The 21,273-nt window shown below is 36.5% G+C and overlaps 1 protein-coding gene and 1 long non-coding RNA gene across 2 annotated transcripts; both read right to left on the bottom strand.

Moving 5' to 3' along the window:
- Nucleotides 1–2,727: 2,727 nt before the first annotated feature.
- LOC148782727 (uncharacterized) lies at nucleotides 2,728–10,559 on the bottom strand. Its single transcript, XR_016052989.1, has 3 exons — nucleotides 10,102–10,559; nucleotides 7,888–8,249; nucleotides 2,728–6,352 (listed from the first exon to the last, which is right to left on the bottom strand). It is a non-coding gene; the product is annotated as an uncharacterized LOC148782727 (long non-coding RNA).
- An 8,201-nt stretch (nucleotides 10,560–18,760) lies between these two features.
- LOC18448778 (Tetratricopeptide repeat (TPR)-like superfamily protein) lies at nucleotides 18,761–20,655 on the bottom strand. Its single transcript, XM_006858844.3, has one exon. The coding sequence runs from the start codon at nucleotides 20,367–20,369 to the stop codon at nucleotides 19,059–19,061; it is 1,311 nt and encodes a 436-aa protein (XP_006858906.1). The 5' UTR covers nucleotides 20,370–20,655; the 3' UTR covers nucleotides 18,761–19,058.
- Nucleotides 20,656–21,273: the final 618 nt, after the last annotated feature.

Here is a 21,273-nt window from a genome sequence, read left to right as displayed (position 1 = left end):
GATACAAGTGTTGCGCAACAAGGAGATTCATTTGGTCCGTATATTATGGCAGTACTATTCAAGAGATGAGTCAACTTGGGAACGAGAAGACGATATCAGAGAAAAATATCTCTATCTTTTTTAGTAATCATGTACACTTTATAGAACTAAGTTTCTTTAAGGGGGGAAGAATGTAACAATCCTAAAATTTCAAAAAAAATAATAAATATAAATAAATAAATAATTCTTTATAGTGTGATGGTCCATATAAGTATTATAGTCCTTAGGGACCATCACAACTTTTGTTAACTTTTTCCTTTCCTTTACCACGTCCTTTAGTTGACGTGGGCCTTAAAGGTTTCACTTATAACCTTATCGTCACGTCTCATGTATGAGGTGGAACTTCATAAAATAATATAATAATATGTCTTAAGAATTTAAATTTGGAGAGGTGAGGACTCCCACCCTAGAAAACTTTTGAGATATTTCTCTTTCTAGTCGAAACGCAGTGAGCTCTTTCTCTCTCTAGCCAAATTATACCAAAAGTCCCACTCAAACACTCAAATATTATAGGTAAGTGACCGCATTGTCTAGAAAAATAATCTTTTTAATAAAATGGTGATATTTTATCTATGTTAGAAATTTTAAATGCTGTAAATTCTTAGAAATGAATTTTTTTTTCTTGTCTATTGTTAGAGAATTTTTGATACTGTAAAATTATTAAAAATAAATGTGATATTTCTGCTTTTAGTAAAACTGTGAGATTTCTTTCTACTGTTTTTTAATATTTAGGTATTGTAAAATTCATGTGCAAATGACTGCCTTATTATTTGAAAACTAATATTTTTGCATTTGATTATAGCATTGTCTGTGAAATGTTTATTTGTAAATTGACATCCCATAAATTGTGATAATTTCGTATTCTTGAATTTCTATAAGAGTTTTTCTATACATATTAGATTGGCAATTATCCTAGAATATCTTTACGAACTGCTACCTTTCTAAATTTGAGCCCAAAATATTTGACTAGTTATTTTTGAAATATTATTGAAAGTGACTGTTATTAATGGTTTAAGTGAAATTCATATTAATAATTTCAGTGATATGCTGAGTACATGATATTGCTACTTTCGAATGTTTAAAGAGATTTAGAAATACTTTAAGTATGCAAGTGGACTCATCCGGTGAGGTATAAGTGGACCTATCCGGTACGCCGGTAGGGATTAAGTGGACTCGGTACGCCGGTGAGGTATAAGTGGACCTGCAGGGATTAAGTGGACCTATCTGGGACGTCAATAGGGATTAAGTGGACCCATCAGGACGCAGATGGGGTATATAGGTGACCTACTTGGGACGCCAGTAGGGTAATTTGTGAAATCCTTTGAATTATGCACTGCCGTTAAAATGTTATACGCATTTCAATTATTCGGATTATACTTAATTATGCATTTTTTAAAGTGAAGCTGTTAATGCATTTCTGTTAATAGATCTCTTTTTTGAAAATATTGATTTCTTTCAACCATGATTATTTTTAGGATCATGATGATCACTTACTGAGTAGCCAAACTCATCAAATAATGGTAAATATTTTTTTTCAGGATAACTACGGTTTCATTTGAAGTGCTCGTCAGGATCAACTCTGGAAGATATTGTAGTTGTGCTTAAACTTTCTTTTGTTACTTTGTAAGAATTCATCATTGTAAATTTGTCCTAAAAAGAGATGCATATATGTTTTGACTGTCACATCTCCGAAATATCAGTATTGTAAATTCTTGGGGCGTGACACGGCTACACAATTCATGCTCTATCATTCTACTATATCCAAAGCCATATATGTGCATAAGTCACTATAGTTGTTTTTACTTATGTCCTTTGGGGCCTTCCCCTCGCCGATTTAGAGCATTCCACCTAAATCAAATATTCGTCCTAGGTCAACACTCGACCTATAAAGTATTTATTTTAATACGATAATATTTTTTGTCTTTTATATTTTGAAAACGTTTGTATAAGGATGAAGACCTCAACAATCAAATTAAGGCTCACCTAAAAACTTCATTAGAAGATGTTGTTTTGATGTCTAAAATTCTTCAAATCGATCATCTCAAACTCAAGATTGTATAGACATAAAAAACAAAAAAGGATTTGAAGTATTGGAAATAGTGCTTCTTGTAGTGTATTTTTTGAACAGTCAATTTTCAAGATTTTAGGGGTTCATAAATCTACCTAATCTACACTATTCTTGAAGCTTTAAATTTTATAATCAGATATGAAAATAATTTTTTAAGTTTTCACAAAGATTTCTAGTATTGAAAAAGATTTATAGTACAAAAACATCTTTCGATAACCAAAAACAGCATTCTTTATTTCATCTTTCATTAAATAGCTTTTCGAACCAGTCTGCTTGTCTAGTGAAACCTTTCGAAGGTGTGTCTAGATCTTTATGTTTTCAAATCAAATACTTTTGCAAATGGCAATGGATTGGTTCTCGATGCATAAGGACTGTAGTGATATACCCAAAAGTCTGGTTTTTCATAGCCTGGAGGTGACAAAAATAAGTCAAAATTTCAATAGGATTCGAATTATTTGGAAACCGCCACCTTTTGAATGGTCTAAAACTGAATATTCAGGTTATTTCAAAACCGCTACCTTTTGAATGGTCTAAAACTTAGTTTCAATGATTATCCTCTAGGGCAACCCAAGACCAGCTGGTTTTAACTTTATTGTGACTGTTCAATGAAATTTATTTAATTTTCTTCTCTTTTTTTTTGGCCTTGGCCTTGTGACTTGTGCATTGCTATAGCAGGTAACGATGAAGCTGATGTGCCTTCCCTGTAACTTGTACTTGTATATCCTTTTTAATGAAATTTGTGATTAATTTATTTAAATAAATAAATAAATCGATCACAAGCCTTTATTTTTCAGAAACAACATCCACTAATTGGATGCCAGGTGGAGGGAATTTTTTCTTGTATAATAAAAGGCTATCCGGTTTTTCTTTCCTAACCATGAAAGACAGATCTTTCTTCCTCCTTGTGTCTTCTAAACCGCTCATATTTCCATGTTAAAAGCTTAAGTCCGATTTGTAAACAGGGTGTGGGTCTCGTGATGGACTTTCACTACTACACGTGTTGGAAGTAGAGTACAAATGGGTCAGTCTTTCCTCCTTAGCTGTACTAGGTGTAACTTACTAATTAATGTTTGGAAAAAATTATAGATACCGTCAATTCGATACATCCTAGTTTCCAAACTTTTTTGTATCCACCCTAAACTCAATATTGTTACTGTTTCTTTTTATATATATGTATTTACCTGCAAATAAAACTCAATATTGTTATTATTATTATTTTGTTATGTATTTAGCTCCAAATAAAAAATCAATGGGTTTAGGACAAACATATCTTTACTTTCACGTTTCTCTTCAACTTTGTAATCACATGACTCTTTCTATCTACACTTTGCCTACACTCATTCTCTCAAAATATAAACCCATTCTTTCTCTCTCATTCTCTTTCTCATTCTTTAGTATTGTGCTGGACTGAAATTAGCCTCAACTCATATTTTTACCATTATGTCGAATTACATTATAAGCCATATTACTAGAACACAATACGGTCCTGTAGATTGGGTGTGTGACTGAAATACCAAAGAATAATAGAGAAAATGGGTTTTTAATTTGAGAAAAAGAAAGTATGGGTAAAAAAAGTGATGTGACTCCAAAATAGAGCTCCAAAATAGATGAGAATAGAGAAAGTAAGAGCATTTTTGTCTTAAACCCATTCATTTTTTTATTTGAGGATAAATATAAAGAAAAGTAGTATTGGGGTTTATAATAGGATACAAATTTTTTTGGGTAAAAAGGATGTCTAAAAAGTTGAATTTGAGATATCTATAATTTTCCCTTTTATGTTACTAGGAGGACTGTAACTTTCTTTGGCAGCGCAACTCTTATGTTTCTAGCCTGCTTATCTTCTTTCAAACTTCCATTTTATTGTGAGTTCTTCTGTACGCCCCTCATAATTAATATTCATAGGTAATGTCATCCCTCTAACGTTTCCAGCATTCTATTCAAGGACATGGTTAGCTCGCGGGTAGAAATGATGGCTTGTCAATAAATATATTTTTAAAATATAATTTGATTCTAATTTTTAGTGTATACATAATCTTTAACATGGAGATCATGAATATGAAATTTTTTTTGAAAACTAGAAATAATAATTATATTAAAAGAACATTTGGATGGTTAGTTACCATTGTTTTTTAATGGACCACCTATTTGCATTCACATTGCTTTATACCCATGGATGACATATTATAGAAATGCAGTCCAGCCCGCTTGAAACAATTGTTGTCTATTACTTCAAGAAAAATTGTTTCATGCGGGCTGGACCGCATTTCTACATATACGGTCCAAAAACTGTAAGGCATCCATCTTAAAGATGGATGCAACTAGGTGTTCCATCTAAAACAATGGAAACTAATGGTCCCAATGCTTTTTTACTAGAATTATTATTTTTAGTTTTTAAAATTTGATTATTTTTTTATATTCGTGATCTCCATCTTAGATATTACATGTCCTTCAACATTAAGTCTTAAAATCCATCTAAAAAATAGATTTATTAAGTTGTAACTCTTCTTGAATACTGGGCAGGACGGATACTAGAGGTTGAACTCCAGTGCTTTATGCCACTCCAAAGAGGCTTCAACATAACCCTCCTCTTCCTCGAACAATTCTGGATTCTGAACAATTTAAACTGTGCCAATGCAGTAGAATGAACATTCCAGGACTTCATGTTTCATTTGGTATTATAAGGTATGTTTTTGTGGTCGATTTAAGGAATATGGGCTCACAACACTTAAAAGTAGCAGATTCTATTCTATAGAGATGTCTTGACATAAAAAGAGTGGGGATTTTGGCTGCCATTAAGGAGGTAATCCTCGGGTGAATTTGGGTTTTCTACTATAGCATTCTTCTTATGTCTCCACTGTAAGCTCTGATACTTTGCTTCATTACCATCTTCGGACTTGAGAGAAACAATATCTCCACCATTCACTGAATTCCTACTTCAGTCCTCTACCTTAGCATGTTGTTTTAGTAAAAGGAAGTTTTAAACTGTCAACAATAAATGGTTGCCATTTACTAGACGACCGGTCTGTCCATAACCGAAACATGGCAACTCTAGAGGCTGAGTTATCTTCCCTCCTACAGTATCATAGTTTAAAATTTAAGACTTGGGTAATTGGGAGTAAACCAACTAGGAGCCACACTGTTTTGATCATCTTATCTATCATTTTGATGGATGACAAAATCAATCCACTTGTTTCTCTTGGAACAAGAAGCCTTGGCGAGTAATTGGGGGTTCCCTTTTGACCAGGCAGCAAACTTGCCACTTCGATTGTCATTTCCAGTCTCTCTCTCTCCCTCTCTCTGGTTCATGGAAGGGATTTCAAAATTGCTCAGTTTCATCCTCCAAACCCTTTCTCCAGTCCTCTTCCAAAACATGAATATGTAATCTCTGTTTCCAACACTCACCATCATCATTATAGCCTATATTCTGGGATGGTTACGCCATGATTCTTCTCAATCTTGAATGGCATAATATCAATACAGTGCCCTCCCATAAGCCTCCAATCAATATCTACATATCTTCCACACCTATAGTCAATATCCTCAAAAGCCTCAAAATTTCAAGCACGATGTGAAATGCCTGTTGAGAGGTACCAAGAATTAATTGGGACAACCAGAGAAACCCATGAATAAGAAGACCATTTTGAAATGGTTAATGGCATACATTTGTATCTCTAAGCCTATTTTTATAGATTCTTGCGACCTCTTCCGCAAAGCTCAAAAATAACAGTATCTTTCCTGCTGCTAGGCAGGTACATATTGCTTGTGCTCCCTATTTTCGAGGCTTTAACTGTTCACAATATCCTTAGGCTGTGGGTAGAAAGATCCAATAGCCAGAAATCTAAGGAAGATCCAATAACCACAAATCTAAGGAAGCCTTCTCTCTCAGCAGAGGTTTCCTTAGGCAATTTCTTTCCATAGGAAACCTTGAACCCAGGGGAACAAGGTTGTCAGCAAGGTTGTTTTTCGCAACCTCCTTACAGCTTCCTGGACAAAGTTTAAAACTCCCAACTGGAACAAAGTTGTCAGCAAGGTTGCTTTTCGCAACCTCCTTACAGCTTCCTAGACAAAGTTTAAACCTCCCAACAATAAAGGGCATTACTTCTTGCTTCTCCCTGCTCTGATCTATCTCTCTCTCATACACACACAGTCCTCTAGTGGTGAGTCATCAAAATGCCAGGAGTCTCAATACACACTTAAATTTCTAGAGGCCCAACCTGAATCTTTTGCTTTCTCTTCTCCTGTCCACTAATATTTTACTTGAATAATGTTAAGTAGAACCCAGCTATTTAAATTTTAGTTCTTCTTATTTTCATTTCTTTCGTCCATTGATATGGCTTTGATGGCATCAACCACCCTATTATTAGATATGAAAATGCACAAGATTATTATTCAAACAGAAAATAAAAGGAAGAAATTTCATAAGATTTCTTACAGTAATATTTTAAATTTCTAGTTATCTTTTCAGGTAATTCGGGCAAACTAATGAAGTGGCCAAAGTTTGACAAAAAAAATTTAACGCAATACCAATCTATTGAAGTGGCAGCAGGGAACTAAAGATGGGAAGAAAGAAAAAGATAAGCAGCCTATGGACCTATGGTATAACTTGGAAGTAGGGAGGAAGAAGCTTTGTTTATGCACTCAAAACACACAAAGAGGCTGTTTATGCACTCAAAACACACAATAGAAGTGATTTTTCCGCTAGTCTGTTGAGCCACAAAGCCACAAAGACAGATCCTTCTTTCTCTCAATGGTGGCTCTCAATGGTGGTACAAAGACAGACTCTATATCCTTTTTTCTCTCAATGGTGGCTCTCAATGGTCTCTCAATGGTGGCTCTCAATGGTGGTACAAAGACAGACTCTATATCCTTTTTTCTCTCAATGGTGGCATGTGTCGTAATTCTCGTCTCCTCACGAAGAATTTCAAGAATTTCACCCAAAAGCATCTATATTGGTTGGCATCCATATTGGCTATTGTTTCACCATTCAAAATATTGGCTCGAATGAACTCATATTCTGAGGGTAATTTTATTAGAAATTGCATCACCTTCCTGTTATCATTTATCTACCAGGATAATATTCATGGATGTTTTTTTTCTCTCCCTGTCTATGGGTACACATATCTGAATTTGAAAGCGTCATTTAATTGCAGATAAACCTTTTCCAAATATTCATCAACAGAGTCACGGATCCATGAGAAATTTTTGCATTGTTGGTGTTGGTGTAGCAGGTTTATATTCAATTCCATCAACATACCCCCACAAATCTTTCCCATCAACAAAAAATTGAAATTGGAAGGGCCACTCGGGATAGTTATGCCCATCAAGTTTTATGGCCAATACATTTCCTTTTTCAAAAGACATGTGCAGATGGTGCGAGCACCACAATTTCAATCAAAAGACGCAGTCTAATGTCAAAATATAGACTTGAGAAGTACCGTTTTCAAGACGCAGTCCAATATCAGAATATAGACTTGAGAAGTACTGTTTTGGTCGGCTCAATGAGCTTAATTCAAGGTGTCTTTTGCAAATAAAAGGAAAGCATGGGAAACTATTCGGTTTTATTGCCAAAAGGAAAAAGGGCAAAGCATGGAGAACAGAGCTGAATGTTCGAGGTTTCATCCATGGCTACGGAGGCCATCGAATCTATGGAATGCTTCGGATGAAAGAAAACAGCCGTTGCAAAAAAAAAAAAAACAGCGGATGAAAGATAACAGAAGCGAGAGGCAGAGAGAGAGAGAAAGTAATATTTGGGGTTTTTTTAATTTTTTATTTATGCTTACTTGGTTTTGTTCGGATGCCTGAAAACAGATCCAAGGGAGCTCTGAATAGAATTTTCCGGCGATTCTGAGATGATGCAGAGATGGCAGAGGCTGCTGGGTTTAGATACTTGAAGCAAAGGTTTTCCAGTTGCTCCTTCCAACTCGAAATCCCAAGGCGATTTGCTGAAAACAGATCTTAGGGCATGAATTGAAAACAATGGAGGGTTGTTTTCCAGTTGCTCCTTCCCACTCGAAATCCCAAGGCGATTGGCTGAAAAGCGATCTTAGCGCATGAATTGAAAACAATGGAGGAAGCCGGAAGACTCCTTCGCTCAAAGCAAACGTTGTTATGGCTAGGATCAAACTGGTGGACTGAAACCTCGCTGACCAGAACATGTATACATACCTTGCACAACACTATAAGTTGCAATGGATAAGTTACAATAACGAACTTGCGCAACAGGATAGGATAAGTTACAATACACAACAGGACAAGTTCGAATAAGTAACTTGTAATATATATATATATATATATATATATATATATATATATATATATATATATATATATATATGATCTTCAACTGTTTGTACAAAATTAATTTTATTTTTTTATACCTAAATCATAAATGCATAGTACATTAGACCTTGTAGAACTTTTCTAAACTCTTTTTATACCTTTTTAATGAAGTTTTTTCCCTCTCTAAATATACACCTTTATGTGCTTGAACGAATTTACAAAAATACACATGAAAATTCTAGAGTTCACACATTTCACATTTAAATTTGCATTGCACTCAATCTTGGAATTGTGACGCATCATTCAAAATTATTCTTTTTCGAAAAATATTTTTCAAAATTACCCTTAACATAAATTTATCAAAATATCTCTTACATTTGAATATAATGTCCAAAATATCCTTAACCAAAATCAAGCTTATTTCGACGAATAACTCCACAGTATAACAAATGCAAAAAGAACTTTAAACCAATATTATTAAATTCGACCAAAGAGGCCAAACTGAAGTGAAGCGAACTCCGCCCAGCATAAAACTATTGCTGTATAAATATTTGCTTATAGTATGAATATGTGACAGTATTTTGACAATGTCAAGAATAGTTTAGAGAAGAAGAAGTTTTCTAAGTCGCATGTTTATGAATTTGAGTGTGGGATGGCATACACTCATGGGTGGACATTGTGCATCTGCTCCCTTATGTGAAATACTAATAATTTTCTTAATCTCGTTTTTTGGAATCCACTTTATAATAAAAAATAAAAATAAAAAATTGGATTTTTAGTTCCTAAATACTTAGGTCTGATCATCCACAAATGGGATGGCCTCTATCCAATTTTGTTATTTTTCACGCACATATATAGGGCATATAAAATTTTTTATTTATTAAGAAGTGATTTTGTACAACAGTTGTATAGTAATATAATGAAACAATCTTCAAAAACAATATTAAGGCTATTTGTTTGATCCTAATTTTTTTAATATACACTAGTTTCATTCCAATGAATAATTATAAAATGTAAAATTTGAAAACATAACCTAGAAAGTATTTTTTTAGCGCAATTAACATAGGCCATTCATTTTGATAAGATGCTAAGATCTAGGCTTTATAAGGATTTTTTTTCCTTTCCAATATCTTTAGATGGCTTTATTATCATTAGATGAATAATGTTAAAAAATAAAAAAAATGATTTTGAGTTTGTAAAGACTTAGATCTTGAAATTCATCAAATGAACGGTCTAGATTCGTTGTTGGAGAGCACCCATTTTAACCATATCTAGGGTGCAAATTGAATTTTATTTTTTGAGGATTAATTATTAGGATGAAGAGAAGGTTTGTGCAAGTTTTGACGTCATACAAATGCCAAAATCATTGTTTTCTAGAAGTGTCATTCATTATTGTTCAACAACAACGCTTGAGGGTGGCAAGGCGGGGCACGACTCTTCGACTGCGACATCGAGCACCTTCGAACGCGAGCGGAGTCAATCAAAGGTAGCAATTGGAGCTCCATCAAATTGTGGTCCAAAAGGGAGATAAGCCTAAGGACAACTCTCTCTCACGAACCACCGGCAATTACCGGCTTATGGGACGATGAGGACGAAAATTCGCAAACAAGAAGCAAAGAAGGGCAGAGATTTGGAAAATGGTTTCGAAATAGGGTCTAAACTATACTAAATATGCAAAATGGAAATACAAAGAAAAGAAAAATTGATGAACTTACTTGAAATCGGGCCCAAAGGCCCGACACCCACAGTTGGTGGTCTTGCTCATATTTGAGATTGTGCACCGACCTCTTTCGCCTCTTAGAGTTCGTCAATTGGAATGGAACAATGCTAAGATTGAGTCGGTGCTAATCTAGGTTTAAATGGGATACTAAACCTACGGTCTACAGGAAGAGTCTAGGGCCCATGGATGGTAACTAAGAGTGTATGATTTGATTGGCTAGAGGGTATATCCTAGGTTAGGATAAGGTTTCAGAGGTCCAAAGTAGGCTGAGAGATCTATGAGAAGGGAAATTAGGGTTCTTGGCTTTAAGGTTTCTAAGGATTCAGGATTCAGTGTGTAGAGTGACAGGGCTTCGCCTAACTCTCTCAAATCTGGGGTCCCTATATGTAGGTGAGGATCTATATTTATAAGCTGGGACCTAGATAATGGCTCTTGCAAGTGACATCTCAATTTGGGTCGTAGATCTCTTGCGAAACACACTATTACGCATGCGTAAATAGGTGTTAGACAAACATGGTGAACGCCACAATTTTGTAGTTTCATGCACTTGCCTTGTTATATCCGTTGGGACGTTTTCAATATGTGAATGAGCTGATTTAAGTGCATTTGGGTGGTGGTAATGAGTTTGAATTAGGAGTTTCAAATGTCATAAAGGTGGGTCAAATTAAGGTTTAATGGGGGTATGGTGTTATTAGGGTTTGACCTAGAATTAAAGGTATTGGCTAGTTTAGATAAGTTTTAGGTGGGTTTAGGCCATTTAGGTAGGTTTAGACTTGTTTTAGATGGTTTTAATGGAGTGTTTATTAACTTCTATGGTGCATGGGATGGGCTATAGTATACGAAAATGATGGTCCTAGGGTGTATGGAAATAGTATGGTCCCTAGTCTAGTTTAGGCCAAAGGATGGGCTCTTGGTGGGACGAATTTCATAGTTTTGGTTAGGGATTGGTCTAGTAAAGGTTTAGGCCTATACTCTAAGTTTTCTAAGGTCTTGGCTTCCTGGAACTCCTTCAACCGAAAATAGGATATTTACAATTATATTATTATGACACGGTGACATGATATCATTCCCCTTATTTATTTGAAGTTGGTCACTAGGTTGAGGAGGTCCTAAAAACATATATCTTTAGGTAGGGATTTACTCGAGAGAGTGAATCTCCGCCCATAATATTTTGGTCAAAATTTTATTTATTAATCTTTATTTTTACTTTTTATAAAGTATTAAAAGTCTTCCCAATTAGCTGAAGTGCTTCTCTACCTCAGCCAAAGGGAAGGGTATTTGACAATATGGCTTTAATATTTGAACCGCTTAATTAAGTTGGCAGCTTATGAAAAACATTTTTTTGGTGCACTATTCAAGTAATGCATTATAACATACCTTCTGAAGTACCCCTAACATACAAGGCAACTGAATATTCACTTTAACATTAAAGAGAAAAAGGTATACTGAAAAAGAAAAAAAAAAGAAAGAAAAAGAAAAGGGTATACTGGTTGAGTAACTCTATCCTCGTTTCCCTTTTTGTCCTAGGTAAGTTAGCCTTGTTTTTTTTATTTTGATTCTATTCCACTTCCAAATTCTCATAGCCACAGGTCCATTAAAATAAGGAAAATTGTTTCATGCAGGCTAGACTGCATTTCTACAACATACGGTCCCAAGGTATAAAGCATCTATCTTAAAGATTGATGCAAATAGGTGATCCATCTAAAAACAATTGAAACTAATGGTCCAAATGTTTTTTTCATAAAATCATTATTTTTATTTCTTAAATTTTATTTTATTTTTGTACATTCATGATCTCCATGTTGTAGATTACATGTCTTTAAAAATTAGATCCGAAAATCATCTCAAAAATAGATTTTTAAGAGTCGACTCATTTCTACATGGACTCATAGAAACCGTGTCCTTAAAAGAAAAATGAACTAGTTTCCTCCATGTGGAAAGAAAAACCCACATATCATCATTTCAGAACCAAAACCCATCAATTTCCTCAAAGGTATTCACAGAGGCACCAGACAATGAAAACATTGGCAGAAGCCAAATAGAGGAAGAGGTGCACTTCAAAGTTGTAAAGAACCGAACTTCATAAATAAGGAATATGCCTGCGTATGTTGGGGTTAAAGGTGAGGTTTGGTGGGGGCAGAGAGAGAGTATTCTGCCATAGTTTTCCTATGGGCATGAGAACTGTGGATTCATGTAATGAGAGAGAGAGTATTGTGCTAAAAGGCAAAGAAAAATAGGGAAGGTAGAAAGGGATGTAGCAGCAATAATATATGTTTAATTGCATGATTGAGCTTCAAGGGAATGAAAAATAGATGGGACAGTGTCCTTGAACTTCCCTTGTTTTAAGCAACTCTCTGACTCCCTATTTCCTTGGCCTCTTGACCCTAACGTATGAGCCACCTCTAGCTTATCTCAGGTGCCCCTCCAAATGGGGTGGCTGCAATCTCTCATCTCTCTAATGAGAAGGCTCTCTCCATTGAGAAGGCTCTGGGAACGCCTCCATTTCTCACAAGCAAACAACAGTCAGTCTCTTTCTCCCCTAAACCCATACTCTCATCTGTGCGTTTTGCGTTTTATGCCTCAAATTTGCATTAGTATTATGATTTATCATATAATGGCGATTTTGAAATGATCTTATTTTTTTATATGCATCCCTTTATAGGGAGAGGGATATACATTCTATACGATGATGTGAAGTCGTGCCCTTACGAGGATGTTCACGTTCTCTGGTCAATCCTTGTCGACTCCCATTCCAAGCCTCTACCAGCATTGCCACCAGTTTGAACAATGAAGATCTTGTACATAGATACATTCATGTATTATTATGCATAAGCTACATGTAATTATGTTGTTTGTTTTGTGGTTTGTTTTAGATTTTATATGTAATTAGAGAGTCACACCCCTGAATCTGGAGGCACCTCCATGATGCTAGCAAAAACCAGTTGAACACAATTTGAAAGCTCTCTCTCTCCCTCTCTCCATATTGTTGGCTTGTCTTTAAGCTCTCCTCTCTCGTCATGTTAGTTGGCATGTCGTTAAGCTTCAGTTGAACTAGCAGTTGGGATTTCAATTAGGTTGAGATTTCCCTTTCTTTCATATCTTTCTCTTGGAATAGTGGACCATGTAAGGGACAAAAAAAAACAAAAAAAAGTAAATTTATTCAACTTAAGATATAATTGTGGATGGAGAGTTTAGATGGATGAGCTCTATAGGAGAATTTACTGGTATACCTAAGTGTGTTGGACAGTCACTTATCAAGGGTTCTCAAACAAGTTCAATAAGGGGAGTAATCTAAACTAAGATATCTTAGCATGGAGTGCCCATCTTTATTGTGCCACTTTTTGTTGACCAATTGCTTCCCAAGAGGAACAAATAATGATAATATTTGTTTTGCAAAAGATAAAGTACTATTTGAAACAAAAAGTGTATTTCTCTTGGGGCAATGATCCAAGTTTTAGGTCTACGAGTACATGTACTGAATTCCGTATTTCCCTGCCTACCTGATCATGTTCCATTTTAGATCTGCAATCCATGAAAAAAGTTCTATGCAATTACTATTGGAGATGAGTTGTCACAATCATCAACATCATCGTCAAATCCTTTTTCCAACTAATTGGCGATGGCTATATGAATCTTGATCCGTCATTCTACTCTATTAAGAGTCATACCCTCAGTGAGGCCATAAATCCGTATATCTTTTCTCGCTACTTCCAATTATGTCTTTTTGGGCCTACCTCTTGTCCTTTTTGAGCCTTCCACAATGCAGTTCTAATTATAGATGTCCTTGTATAGTCACCTTATAAACCAATTGATACTTAAGTATTATAAATAATAATGCATGTCATCAATAAATCAAAGATGCTTTCATTTTGATTGCAATCTACATGAAAAGAAGAGCTACCTGGCATAAATATCTACAGCACAAATGAATTTGAGAGGGAGTTGTACAACCGAAGTCGGGATTGGAACAAATATAAACTCCACATTCTATATGAACTAACAATTGATAGTCTTCAACTAAACTGAAGAATTCAACAAAAATGCCTATAAATAGGCATCCAAAAAGGTCATTCTTACTCCTGAAACTGGAAAAACTGACTTTACCAGATAGGATTGGATATGATCGAACTTCAAGATGGTAGGGTTTTGCATGAAATATGTCATTAACGATTATGGAGTAGGCTGATGAGATTCCATGAAACAGTTGTGCTTCAACATTAACACTAGCGGACATCTAAAGCTAAGTAAATTCGTCATCGTCAAAGCCTTTTCTCAACTATTATGTTTTATTAAGGGTCATACCCTCATTTAGACTATAAGTTCCCAAAGCTAAATAAGTTATTTACATGAAATCAGGAAGGCATCCTTAAAAGACAACATATGAATCAGAATGGTCAGTTAGGTAAGTCCATCACAAGCTAAAAGGCCTCCAGGAAACCACTTTCTCAGGTTGCAGCATTTGCCAATAGACTGTGTAGAACTTTTATTCAGCATGTCTTCAATCTTATGAACATAAAGTTGGAGAGCATCTTTTGCCATTTGAAATTATGTACATTAAGAACAGCGCAGTGGATTTTAAGGTGGCTTAGGAACACAATTGTGATATAACACTAATGTTCATTTGAACACCATAAAAACCACGAATCAAGGTTTACATAAAGCACCGGATTTAAGAAATACTTTCCCTTTTCTTAAGTTATAAGAACGAAATATATCGAAAAACCTCCCTCCCTCCCTCCCTCCCTCTTACAGTGCTCTTTAGAACTCATTTTCTCTCTCCAAAGCTACCTAAGAGTTCCTCTACTCATTCTAAGTTTGTCCCGAGTTGGACAGGTATCGATTAGGCAAAAGAAGCGTTTTAAAAAAAAATTACAATAAAATTAAAAATATGTTTAAATTAAAATTAAACAAGATTTTAAAAAAGGCATGTGGTTTGTATAAGATGTAACCTTCAACAATCCAATTAAGGAACACCTCCAAATTTTATCATAACATGTAAATTTGATGTAAAAAATTCTTAGGATTATTTGAAAATCTATTTTCTTCGTAATAAAATGAACGGTCTAGATAATGCGTTGCAAGAAGCATTATTTCTGGGACTCAAAATCTTTATTTTTTCTTCCATATTTACATGTCTCGATATTGAGATGATCAATTAAAAGATTTTTCAACATTAAAACAACCTTTTCCGATGGATTTTTTATATGCATCTTTAATTCTACATTTTAAGGTTGCAACTTTATATAAACTTTTCCTTTAAAAAATCAATTTGTGAGTAGGGTTATGTTATAAATGTGTTGTATTACAGTACTCATGTATGAGCATTTCTTTAAATTTTTGGATACTAATACCGTTTCCCACCATATAGTAAATTTTTTATCTAAGGGTACTTTAGATAATTAATCAGGCGTAACTAAAAATTCTTAAACGAAAGAGAAGCATTTATTAACTATAGTTCAAGATGGCATCATCCACATGAAGTGTGACATCACCCACATGAAAGGAAAACGACCGGTCGGGTCAGGCTGGTCCGGACCTGCACTCGACCAAAAAAAACAAATATATTTAAATATTATGTTAAATATATACATGTATTATTTAAATGTTATAACTAAAAATATATAGTTATATTTATTTAAATAATCACTATTCAGGTCGGGTGTGGGTCAAGTCCAAGTTGACCAAGTTATGGACCCTGACCAGATCCGACCCGACAGGTCTATCTTTTGGACCTATACCCAGACCCGGGTCAAGACGTTGGGTCTTGGGTCCATTGCCACTTCTACCCACATGGAGCAACAACTGCTTCTTAATCACTAATAAAATACCATTAGTTTTTTATAAAAATATATATCCTACCTCTCCTAATTACAAAAAATGCCCTTACTCAAAAAAATTGTATCACAAAACAAGGAGCAATTAGTGTCAAATATGTTGATTATATCAAGGACATGCTCATATTTATGAGTACCATAACATAACCCTTTAAAAATAATCCAAAACAGAACAAAAAATGTAAAAATAAATATTTATGGCCAAAATACTTTCCAATCTTTGCCAAAATGATTAAAAACATATAAAACACATTAAAAATAATTTTCTTATTTTTAAAATTATTTTAGTAATTGTTTGTAAATCTTTTTCGAACTTGACCACCAAAACTGGCCTTGAACATACCCGGCCATGGGCCGGTTTCAGGTAACCTTGCCAGGTCCGGTTCGACCCGGCTGATTTGTCTAACAATCTTTCCCATCTTCCACAGGCTGATAACCACTATTTTAAACGAATCATAAATTCGTCATCAACACTGATGGAAATAGAGGGGAGCCCCATTTTCCATGATGTTTGTGAAATGCAACGATACTGGTAAGAGAAATCAATGTGTACTAAAAATGATGAGATGATTATCAACACATTCACACTATCATGACGAAAACTATGAAAATTGGAAATCCCAATTGTTTTGTCCATTAAAAAGAAAAAAAATGAAAGCTATACTTCAATTAGTATGTGCTAAGGGTAGTCGCTCAACATTTTTTTTATAGCACATTATTAACTTCAATATTGTTTTTTTACTACCACCCCCAAACACAAAAGTGTTTTTTTTTTTTTTTTATACCAAAAGACCCTTTTTTGGGTATGGTCCCCACTTTCTCACTCTTAAGTCAGATGAGCTAGAAGTGTTTTTTCTTTTTTTATTATTACCAAAAGACCCTTTGTTTTTTTTTTTTTGGGCTATGTTTCCACTCTTAGGTCAGATGAACTAGAGCGTTTTTTTTTTTTGCTATGTTTCCCACTTTCTCACTCTTAAATCAGACGAGTTTTGGCTATGTTCCCTATTTTCTCACTCTTTAAGTCAAATGAGATAAGTTTTGGCTATGTTTTCCACTTTCTCATTCTTAAGTCAGACGAGCTAGAGGAGAGCACGATGAGGATGATGATGGTCAGATGAGTTAGAGGAGAGCACGATGAGGATAATGATGGGGAGATGTTGAGGAGTACTTAAGCCAGATGATGATGGTCAGATGAGCTAGATGTGAGCACGATGAGGATGATGGGGAGATGTTGAGGAGTACTTAAGCCAGATGATGATGGTCAGATGAGCTAGAGGTGAGCACGATGAGGATGATGACGGGGAGATGTTGAAGAGCCAATGAGGATGATGATGAGGAGATGTTGAAGAGCCGGAGCCATTCGGACCCTACTATTTGACTTATCTAGCCTGTGGAGTTATACCAGATGAGACTAGGTATGGGCTATTATCTAGCACATGGAGTTGCACCAGATGAGACTGGGTATGGGCTACTATAGGCTCTATTGTAACTCAATATGGATCTAGTCTTACAACTGAATGGACTCGGCCGATGAACCAACCTCAACAACTGCATAACCAACTAGATCAATGGGCCAAGAGACTGGGTATGGGCTTCTATAGGCTCTACTCTAACTCAATATGGATCTAGTCTTACAACTGAATGGACTCGGCCGATGAACCAACCTCAACAACTGCATAACCAACTAGATCAATGGGCCAAGAGACTGGGTATGGGCTTCTATAGGCTCTACTCTAACTCAATATGGATCTAGTCCTACAACTGAATGGACTCGGCCCGATGAACCAACCTCAACAACTGCATAACCAACTAGATCAATGGGCCAAGCTGCAATAGATGCACATGGGACCGCGTATGCATTTGGATCATAAACCTCTGCAACGGCATATTTCATGTCGGACAGGCACAACTTGTACAGAGCCGATTCAACGCATTTTTTGTTCAGGACCAGCTCTATATTCAACTTGTGCCTGAGCAACAAAACTTGTATACAGCCAATTTGGCATATTTTTGACACACTTATGCAGACCAACACATGTCGGTTGTTATGTTTTGAAAATATGGGTTACAATTGTGGGGGTGGGGGGAGGATATTTTAGTTCAAAAAATTAATTTTTTTTTGACTTAAAGAGTGGTTGCAAAGAAAAACTATGTGGTATAAAAAATATTTGGAAAGAATGCTTAAAAAGTAAAACTCTGGGGATATCTACGATTTCCCCACAAAAAAAAAAAGAAAAAAAAAAGAAAAAAAAAAGAAGAAAGCTACCACTATTTAACCTTCAAAATTTATTTGGACAACACGCGGGACGGATTTTATACTTGAAATTAAATTCTCGAATGAGTTGCCCACAAAAGATATCTTTACATACCAATCTCATCTTTCTTCTGGAATAATGAGACGTATTTCATTTATTTGTACAATTAAAACCTATATTTCTTCTGATATGGATTCCACAATTCGTGAAGTCCAACAACCCACAAAAATTGGATTGGCAAAGGTGTTACATATGGTATCTTGGCAATCTCCCAAAGACTAACGTCTCTCCCCCTCAATATTAATACACTCAAAACATTTACTTAAAAAGGAAAGAGATTATATAAGGTTGCAATCTTAAAATATATAATTAAAGATGCACATCAAAAATCTATCGAAAAAAGTTGTTTTAATGTTAAAAAACCCTCTAATTGATGATGTATAAATATGAAAAAAAAATATTAAAATTTAAAATTTTATAACTAGATATAAAAATAAAATTTAATATAATTTTTGAGAATTTTTTACACCAAAATTATATGATAAAATTTGGAGCTGCGCCATAATTGAATTGTTAAAAGTTGAAACTTTATAGAAACCACACCCTTTGTGTCTCTGTTACCTAGGCAACGTTGTTTTTCTCTTTTACCTCCAACTATCCTCGCGGCTCTCTCTTAGTGAATTACCTCCTCCCCGGGGAAGGGTGAAAAAACAACCCAATTCATCTTTAGGGGTGGCAACCGGTCAGGTCGAGTCGGATCCAAAGGGTCCAATTTGGACCCGGTTTGGGTCGACCCAACACGTTTGCCACCCCTAATCATCTTCTCACTCTTTCTCGAGTAGAAGAACACCCATCTCTCTCTCTCAACCACTAACCTCCTCCACCCAACTGCACCCAGGAAAGCTCCTAACCCCCTTCTCTCTCATATCCCCCCTCACCCTCTCTGCGTCCTCATGCCGCCCAGCCCCAGCATAAACACTCGCCATCAACACGTAATTTCCCGCATTCCACCCCTCCAGCTCCCTCAATTTTCCCCACGCTTCTTCCGCCACTCCCACTTCCCCGTGCACCCTGCATGCAGCCAACACCGCCCCCCACACCTTCGCCCCAGCGCCTTCCCCCATCACCTTAGCAACCTCCACCGCCTCCCCCAGCCTCCCGGCCCTCCCCAACACATCCACAACGCATGCTCCATGCTCAACTCCCACCTCCAAACCATACATAACCTCCATCTCTCTCACAAATCTCAATGCCTCGTCCACAAGCCCACCATGGCTACATGCTTTTAACACTGCCAAGAGCGCCAGGCCATCTGGTCTGACTCCACCCTTCACCATTTGATCGAAAATAAGTAAGGCGTTCTTTGCCTCGCCATGAAGAGCATGGGCCGAGATGAGCGCACTCCATGCTACCACATCTCTCACAGGCATCGAATCAAACACTTGTCTGGCATAGTGCAGGCACCCGCATCGCCCATATGCCTCAACAAGTGCACTACCCAGCTGGGCGTTCCAGTACAAACTTGCTCGGGCAGCGTATGCATGAGCCTCACGGACAGTGTGTGGCGCTGCAAGGCTCGCGCACGCCGGCAGCACATTCAGTAGCGTAATCAGATTCGGCCGCTCGCCTGCAGTACACATCTGACGCACAAATTCGAGAGCATGAGCATGCCGGCCCGCGCGTGACATACCGGCAATAATAGTGTTATACGACGAAGTATTATGTTTAACGTGCATGCAGCGGAAGAGGTCAAGAGCATCGTCGACTCGGCCCAGCCGAACATGGCAAGAGAGAAGAGCGTTGTAAGTGACAAGATTTGGGTTCGGGATTTCATCGAAGACAGAGAGAGCGGAGACAGGGGAGGAGGAGGACTTGGCATAGAAGTCGAGGAGGGCGCAGGCAACGAAGGGGTTCGGGCGGAGCGCAGACTTGAGGGCAAGGGCGTGGAGGGCGCGGCCGCTGAGCGGTGAAGGGAGGTTCGCGCAGGCCTTGAGGGCGAGGGGGAGGCAGAAGGGGTCGGGCTTGTAGAGAGAGAGGATCCGACGAAAGAGAGAGAGGGCCTGGTCGAAGTGGGAGGATTTGATGAGAGATTGGAGGGCCTTTGTGGAGGTGATGATATCAGTTTCGGTGGTCCGATGGTAGGGAAGGGAAGGTCTGCAAGTGGGAGATGCCATTGGCGTGGTGGTAACAGAGAGTCTTTATTACAGGCTTTTACAATACATGAGCTCCTTTTCCATTTTGTGTCATCAGCAATGGCGATTGCAAGGAAGATTTCATTACTGGATTTCTTATTTGATGGTCTCAAATTATTTTTGAGCGAAATTTACGGTCCATATCATAATGGTAATTTTATGCAGGGGTCTGGAGGTCTTTCGGTTTCATGTTCCAAATATAGTTTTTTTTTTCTCTCTCTTTTTTGTCTTTTTTTTTTAAAAAAAAAATTGACTTTCCGATTGATGTTCAAAACATTGACTGTATTTTTATTTTAGTTTTTTTTAATTTTTTGAAGTGTAGAGACTGATGACTGATGTGATGTCCTAGAACTCGAACCGCTTGGCATGCATGAACCATAGTCATCAAGGCCGAATTGAACCAGTTGTTCAGTACTATAAGGCATGATGTACTGATGGATGATCTCATTTTCGATGCACAATTTTTTGAAAATGTCAGATGAATATTCCCTCCTCTATCTATTCTAAGGATTTTAATTTTTATGTTGGTTTGATTATCTACTTGGGCCTTATATTCTTTGAATTTTTCTAGGGCTTCTGATTTTGCATTAATTAGGTACACATGGCTATATCGCGAGTGGTCATTTATAAAAGAGATAAAATATCTTTTTTCACTTTTGGTGGTGACATTCATAAGTCCACTTATGTCACTATGAATGATTTCCAATACGCTAGTAGCTCTTTTGCCCTGGTGGTATTTTTCCTTATTAGTTTTCTTTGCACACAAGACTCGCACACTTTCGATAAATCTCCCTTATAATTATGAAGAATCCCGTCTCTTTTTAATCTTTCCATTCGCTTGATATTAATGTGTCATAACGTCATATGCCATAGGGTAACATTTAAT

This window comes from Amborella trichopoda, chromosome 3 (genome assembly GCF_054954075.1).
Source record: "Amborella trichopoda isolate Santa Cruz 75 chromosome 3, AtrichopodaSantaCruz75HAP2 v2.0, whole genome shotgun sequence".
Classification (NCBI taxonomy): domain Eukaryota; kingdom Viridiplantae; phylum Streptophyta; class Magnoliopsida; order Amborellales; family Amborellaceae; genus Amborella; species Amborella trichopoda.
This window is presented reverse-complemented; position numbering and strand designations above follow the sequence as displayed.

Bases quoted from the DNA above. Each gene is read 5' to 3' on its own strand.
- LOC18448778 (XM_006858844.3), bottom strand. From the start codon at position 20,369: ATGGCATCTCCCACTTGCAGACCTTCCCTTCCCTACCATCGGACCACC.